The 8,379-nt window shown below is 43.7% G+C and overlaps 1 protein-coding gene across 2 annotated transcripts; it reads left to right on the forward strand.

Moving 5' to 3' along the window:
• The first annotated feature begins 6,552 nt into the window (after positions 1-6,552).
• dnaaf19 (dynein axonemal assembly factor 19) lies at positions 6,553-8,271 on the forward strand. Of its 2 annotated transcripts, none has more exons than XM_030141965.1 (3): positions 6,553-6,594; positions 7,662-7,905; positions 8,051-8,271. In XM_030141965.1, the coding sequence occupies exons 2-3, from the start codon at positions 7,757-7,759 to the stop codon at positions 8,232-8,234; spliced, it is 333 nt and encodes a 110-aa protein (XP_029997825.1). In that variant the 5' UTR covers positions 6,553-6,594; positions 7,662-7,756; the 3' UTR covers positions 8,235-8,271. The 2 variants fall into 2 exon arrangements, with proteins under 2 accessions (XP_029997825.1, XP_029997826.1); XM_030141966.1 differs by having other exon boundaries at positions 6,555-6,594; positions 7,754-7,905.
• Positions 8,272-8,379: the final 108 nt, after the last annotated feature.

The following is an 8,379-nucleotide window of genomic DNA, read 5'->3' on the forward strand; positions in this document are numbered from 1 at the left end:
GAACCACCAGAACCACCACAACACCAGAACCACCAGAACCACCAGAACCACCACAACACCAGAACCACCAGAACCACCAGAACATTAGAACACCAGAACATTAGAACACCAGAACACCTGAACATTAGAACACCTGAACACCAGAACACCAGAACATTAGAACACCAGAACACATGAACATTAGAACACCAGAACACCTGAACACCAGAACATTAGAACACCAGAACACCTGAACATTAGAACACCTGAACACCAGAACACCAGAACATTAGAACACCAGAACACCTGAACATTAGAACACCTGAACATTAGAACACCAGAACACCTGAACACCAGAACATTAGAACACCAGAACACCTGAACATTAGAACACCTGAACACCAGAACATTAGAACACCTGAACACCAGAACATTAGAACAGCTGAACACCAGAACACCTGAACACCAGCACACCAGAACACCTGAACATTAGAACACCAGATCACCAGAACACCTGAACATTAGAACACCTGAACATTAGAACACCAGAACACCTGAACACCAGAACATTAGAACACCAGAACCACCAGAACCACCACAACACCAGAACCACCAGAACCACCACAACACCAGAACCACCAGAACCACCACAACACCAGAACCACCACAACACCAGAACCACCAGAACACCACAACCACCACAACCACCAGAACACCAGAACCACCAGAACCACCAGAACCACCACAACACCAGAACCACCAGAACCACCAGAACCACCAGAACATTAGAACACCAGAACATTAGAACACCAGAACAGCTGAACATTTGAACACCTGAACACCAGAACACCAGAACATTAGAACACCTGAACACCAGAACACCAGAACATTAGAACACCAGAACACCTGAGCATTAGAACACCAGAACACCTGAACACCAGAACATTAGAACACCAGAACACCTGAACATTAGAACACCTGAACACCAGAACACCAGAACATTAGAATACCAGAACACCTGAACATTAGAACACCTGAACACCTGAACATTAGAACACCAGAACACCTGAACACCAGAACATTAGAACACCAGAACACCTGAACATTAGAACACCTGAACACCAGCACACCAGAACACCTGAACATTAGAACACCAGAACACCTGAACATTAGAACACCTGAACATTAGAACACCAGAACACCTGAACATTAGAACACCAGAACACCTGAACACCTGAACATTAGAACACCAGAACACCTGAACATTAGAACACCTGAACACCAGAACATTAGAACACCAGAACACCTGAACATTAGAACACCAGAACACCTGAACACCAGAACATTAGAACACCAGAACACCTGAACATTAGAACACCTGAACACCAGAACATTAGAACACCTGAACACCAGAACATTAGAACACCTGAACACCAGAACGCCTGAACACCAGCACACCAGAACACCTGAACACCTGAACATTAGAACACCAGATCACCAGAACACCTGAACATTAGAACACCTGAACATTAGAACACCAGAACACCTGAACATTAGAACACCTGAACACCTGAACACCAGAACATTAGAACACCAGAACACCTGAACATTAGAACACGTGAACACCAGAACATTAGAACACCAGAACACCTGAACATTAGAACACCTGAACACCTGAACATTAGAACACCAGAACACCTGAACACCAGAACATTAGAAGACCAGAACACATGAACATTAGAACACCTGAACACCAGAACATTAGAAGACCAGAACACATGAACATTAGAACACCTGAACACCAGAACATTAGAACACCCGAACACCAGAACATTAGAACACCAGAACACCTGAACACCAGCACACCAGAACACCTGAACATTAGAACACCTGAACATTAGAACACCTGAACATTAGAACACCAGAACACCTGAACACCAGAACACCTGAACATTAGAACACCAGAACACCTGAACATTAGAACACCAGAACACCAGAACATTACAACACCTGAACATTAGAACACCAGAACACCTGAACATTAGAACACCTGAACATTAGAACACCTGAACACCAGAACACCAGAACACCTGAACATTAGAACACCAGAACACCTGAACACCAGAACATTAGAACACCAGAACAACAGAACATTAGAACACCAGAAAACCAGTACATTAGAACACCAGAACACCACAACACCTGAACACCAGAACACCAGAACATTAGAACACCTGAACATTAGAACACCAGAACACCTGAACACCTGAACATTAGAACACCTGAACACCTGAACACCCTAACATCTGAACACCTGAACACCAGAACATTAGAACACCTGAACACCAGAACACCAGAACATTAGAACACCTGAACACCTGAACATTAGAACACCTGAACACCAGAACACCTGAACACCTGAACATTAGAACACCAGAACACCTGAACACCAGAACATTAGAACACCAGAACACCTGAACATTAGAACACCTGAACACCAGAACATTAGAACACCTGAACACCAGAACATTAGAACACCAGAACACCTGAACACCAGCACACCAGCACACCAGAACACCTGAACATTAGAACACCAGAACACCAGAACATTAGAACACCAGCACACCAGAACACCTGAACATTAGAACACCAGATCACCAGAACACCAGAACATTAGAACACCTGAACATTAGAACACCAGAACACCAGAACATTAGAACACCAGAACACCTGAACACCAGAACACCTGAACACCAGAACATTAGAACACCAGAACACCTGAACATTAGAACACCTGAACACCAGAACATTAGAACACCTGAACACCAGAACATTAGAACACCAGAACACCTGAACACCAGCACACCAGAACACCAGAACATTAGAACACCAGAACACCAGAACATTAGAACACCTGAACACCAGAACATTAGAACACCAGAACACCAGAACATTAGAACACCAGAACACCTGAACACCAGCACACCAGAACACCAGAACATTAGAACACCAGAACACCAGAACATTAGAACACCAGAACACCAGAACACCTGAACATCTGAACATCTGAACCAGTCTGTTGAGGAACGTGTGTCACTTTTATTGTAATGTTCCTCAGTTTTAGTTGAACAATAAAGTCCATGTAAACTCAGCTGGTTCCAGTTTGCGGACACGTTTAGAACAGATGGTTCCTGTTAGTTTCACTGTAGATACTGATTGATCGGTTGATTGACGAGCCTCTTTCTGTTCAGGGTGATCGATCACAAAGACTCCAACAGGATGTCGGTCCAGGGCGTGGCCATCGTCTTCGGGCCCACGTTGCTCCGCCCACAGACGGAGTCGGCCAACATGACGGTCCACATGGTCTTCCAGAGTCAGATCGTAGAACTCATGCTCAACGAGTTTCTGACCGTCTTCTCCCAGAGTTAATTATGTGGAGCTCCGTGGAGAACCGCCAAAAGTGTTTGAGAACCCGGGACACACACATCCCCCTCCCCACAGGTCAAACGTGGAACTCGGACCTCTGACCCTAGAACTCTGGACCGGGTCTGAAACTCCTTAAACCAGCACTACATCCATTTTTTCGTTGCAGGAACTTTCCCAGGAACCTTTGGAGGAACTCTGTTTCCACCTCAGGAACCAGGGTCTAAGTGTAGTTTAGACTTTATTCGACTCCAGAGCGTTGGGGGTGTTCTCTTTGATAGTTCCGGGGCTTTTGGGGGTGGGGCTTCCAACACCATCAGGGCTCACGGTGTTTTATTTTATTTTCCATTTTTAAGTTGTACAGAAGAAAGAACGCGATGGATGGAAGAGTCAGAAGAACTGACCGTCAGATCCAGAACTTAGACTTAGAAGAACCGACCATCAGATCCAGAACCTGAACTCAGATCCACAACACTCCGATCACTGGTGGAACGTAGTCCGGTGACGGTCTGACAGAACCTTCTAGTTCCTTGAATGGAGCTCAGGACTAAATGTTCTGGGTACTTTGGCCTAGACCTGTACCAAACGGTTTAGATAGCACTCGAGTGAAAGTCTGTAGAACCAACACGGTTCAGGATGTCGGTTCCTTCTCAAACTTAACAAACCAACGAACAACAACCTCAAGAACCAGGTTTAGGTTCTAGGTCTGTCCAGAACCATCCAAACCTTGAACCTCCAGGCCTGAAGGTTCCTCTCACCACCGTTCCCTGAGGGTTCAGACCCAGCTGAAGGTCCAGACCTTGGCCTTGGTGCTGGGTCCAGACTCAGGTTCAGACCAGTTTCAGTCCAAGTTTATAAAAGTGTCTCTCAAGAACAAACGGAACCAGGAAAATGAACAAAAACGTCAGCGTATGAAACAATCATAGGATGATTTAAAGTGTTTGTGTTGTTTAAAATAAAATGATCAAATGTGGGTCGTCCGTCGGTTCCACTCATCTGTGGACATGAGAGCTGTAAAGACTGAATGTTTCATGTGTTTAGAACAAACAGATCCTTTATCTGAAATACCCAAGAACACTGACCTAAAGAACAGAAGATTAAAGACGACCTGTTGTTGAAACATGGATCTGGGTTCAGATGAATCCACCGGGTCCAGGACACCACCCTGAGGAACTCCACACTGGGACTGTTTTTAACACTGTCATAGGAACGTAGAACGTGTACAATACTGTCTGTTTTTTATAGTGTTGAGGTTTCTATGTATTAAAGCTAAAGAACAGTTGAATCTAGAGGATGAAGCAGAGAACGTCTGTACATCAGAACCTATTTTACTGACGTGGAATAAAACGGAACCCATCTGTACACTGACGTTCTGCTGTTCTGTCATGTTTCGGTTCTACTTGTGATGAGTTCGTTCCATCGTCCTGCAGCTTTTTTGACCATAAACACGAGCCGTGACGTGAGTGTTTGGGGTTCTGCAGATAGAACCTGTTGGTCCAGTGGAACCTAGTGATGTCACAGCAGGTTCTGACTCATGTCCAGTTTTTGGGTTGAGTCTAAGGTGAAGGAACGTCGTCCGTTTGTGTTCGGTGACGTTCACGCTTCAGACTTTTACATCCATCCACATGTCGGTGTTGTCCACTCCTGTTTCCGTGTATTTTTCCGTTTCATCTCCGGCTCATGGCTTGTCCACGTTCTCCAGGTTTTTGCTCGTCCACGTTCTCCAGGTTTTTGCTCGTCCACGTTCTCCAGCTTTTTGCTCGTCCGCGTTCTCCAGGTTTTTGCTCGTCCACGTTCTCCAGCAGAAGGAAACGGGCATCATCAACCGACCAGTGAGCAAGCAGTGCACAGCAGGGGCTCATGGGAGTTGTAGTGTCAGATACAGGACCCATGCACCTAGGTTTGAATCCTAACATGTGGGTCTGATCCAGCAGGACCACGTGGACTCATCTGGGGTTCTACAGTCTGTTCTGCGGTCTACAGAGGAACTTACATTCATGCACTAGATATTTGAGCACTTTCACATTCTGTAGAACTATGTGTTTTTGTTGTTAGATGTTTTTATTTTGTCTCTTTGACATTTAAGTGTTTTTCTGCTAAACTGGTTTTCATTGATTCTATTCTATTAATAGAATGGACTTTTGGAGTCATTCTCCAGAAGCACCCAGAACCCTCTAGAACCCTGCAGAACCCTGCAGACCGGTTCAGTTCAGATGTATTCAAGTATCTGAGCTTTAACTTCAACACATTCACGACAACAGTTGACTTTCAATACGTGAACTGAATTCAACAAATCAATCAATAAATCATCAGTTAATGAATTATTTTGACATTTTTTTTATTGTTTTGAGTTTGATTTGATCCGATTTAAACGGCTGTTTTTCTTCATAGTTGTTGTAGTTCTGTCTTCAACCACCAGGGGCACACAGTGACATGTTATTTTATCTTATTTTATGTTATTTTTATTTATTTATTTATTTTTACTGTATTTTATTGTATTGTATTGTATTTATTTTACTTTATTTTATTGTATCTTATTTTTATTTAATTTTATTTATTTTTATTTTATTGTATTTTATTTTATTTGTTTATTTGTCTCAAACTTTGAAGTAAATAACAGACCGAAAAAATCAATAAAAGTAAAAGTCTCTTCCATGTGTACCCACTGAAGGTCAGTAATCCCAGAAAAAGTAACTAAATACAGTAAATTGAACATAAATGTACATGTGAAAGAACTCCAAAACAGACGGAAGCCAAGGCTGGTCTAGCCCCGCCCCTTCCTTCCTGTCAGCGTCAGAGTCACACCCACATACATGTCAGTCATCATGATCCCATTCAGATAGACAATAATCAATAACTGATCACAACTCCTTTGAACTGAAGGGTCTAAAATATGAACCTACACAGACCAGTATGAAAGTAATCTGATTACTCACTGTACTAACAGGAGTTGGTTTTGTACTGAGGACAGTGTGTTCAACTGTGGACCGAACCGAACTGCCGGTGATCCGGTACTGATCACATCCGGTATTGATCACAGATCTGATCCGTTACACAGACTCTAATCTGCTCTGACTGCGCCCAACTGCGCAGGCGCGGTTACGCTTCCTGTCGCCACGGCAACGGTGGGTTTGTGATTCCGTCAACAAACAGAGACCAGGACAGAGACCGGGACCGCAGACCCGGACCCAGGTAAGACCGGAATCGGCAGACCAGAACCATAGACCCGGACCCAGGTAAGACCAGAACCATAGAGACAGAGACCCGGACCCAGGTAAGACCGGACCCAGATAAGACCAGAACCATAGACCCGGACCCAGGTAAGACCAGAACCACAGAGACCCGGACCCAGGTAAGACCGGACACAGATAAGACCAGAACCATAGACCCGGACCCAGGTAAGACCAGAACCACAGAGACCCGGACCCAGGTAAGACCGGACACAGATAAGACCAGAACCATAGACCCGGACCCAGGTAAGACCAGAACCATAGAGACAGAGTTGCTACAGGCTGTGATGTCGCCGCTCCGTTGGTCACATGGTTCATGTCAGACTAAACCGTTCTAACAGCCAACGGTTCACTTCCGGTCTGGGTTAGAGGAAAGAAATCTGACCAATGAGAGACAGGGAAACGGTCCAGAGACCGGAAGTCCCGCCGATCATCAATATGGACCAATAATCAGATCAAATTTTATCTACAGAGACAAAAGTTTAGAGAGGACTAAAGCAGACCATTAACTCTAAGACTGACCACTACTGACCACTGACCAATACTGTGACCACTACTGACCACAACTGACCACTGACCAATACTGTGACCACTACTGACCACTGACCAATACTGACCACTGACTAATACTACTATTATTATCATTATCATTGTTGTTGTTCTTCTTCTTTTTCTTATGATGATGATGATGATGATTATTATTATTATTATTATTATTATCATTATAATTATTATTATCATTATTATTGTTATTATCATCATCATCATCATCATCATCATCATTATTATTATTATTATTATTATTATTATTATTATTATTATTGTTATTATCATCATCACTATTATTATTATCATTATTATTATTATTATTATCATTATTATTGTTATTATCATTATCATTATTATTATCATTATTATTGTTATTATTCTGTCTGTTTTCATTGACTTAAATCCCACTTTCCCTCTTTTTTTTTCTTTTTTTTTTTTCTTCATCATTGACCTTTGATTCTTTTCCTTTTATTTCCTCAGTCTGTTCATTGGTTTAAATCCATTCATTGGGTTTTAATGGATAAAAACTGTCCCTTTAAAACCACCTGATCAACCTGCTGTGATGTCATCAGGTGATGTCAAACTCACAGCGTGATGTCATCAACTTCTCTGCCCTCCAGCGCGAACTCCAGACAGCGGTGGAGGCGGAGCTAAAATACAAGAGAGAGAACGACGCTAAGCTGAGAGCTGTCAATCAAAAGGTGGCATCCTATCAGGAGTTCAGGTACGGCGTCTCACCTGCCCACTGTCTCTCTCTCTCTCTCTCTCTCTCTCTCTCTCTCTCTCTCACTCACTCACTCTCCCCCTCTCTTTCTGTCTCTCTCTCACCTGTCCTCTCTGTCACTGCCCCCCCCCCCCCCCCCTTTCAGAGACCTGGTCCTTGCGTCTCACCTGAAGCCGTTACACAAAACCCACACAGATGCGTCACCATGGAAACAACGCTGGAATCCTGTGGTCGCCCCTCGCAACAGTCACCCCACACCACCGGAGTCTGATCACCATGGCAACGAGAACCCACAGATGTGTTCGAACCCTAAAGTTGATGAAAACTGAAGTTTGAATCCAAGTGAATGTTGTGTTTAAATAAAGTGGTAAACAAACAAACAAACAAATAAATAAATAAATCCAGGTGTAGTGTGAGTGTGTGACCAGTGGGTGGAGCTACAGTTCAAGCAGAGGGAGGGCCTGTGTGGACTGA

The sequence above is a fragment of the Sphaeramia orbicularis genome, chromosome 8 (assembly GCF_902148855.1).
Source record: "Sphaeramia orbicularis chromosome 8, fSphaOr1.1, whole genome shotgun sequence".
In the NCBI taxonomy this organism is placed as follows: domain Eukaryota; kingdom Metazoa; phylum Chordata; class Actinopteri; order Kurtiformes; family Apogonidae; genus Sphaeramia; species Sphaeramia orbicularis.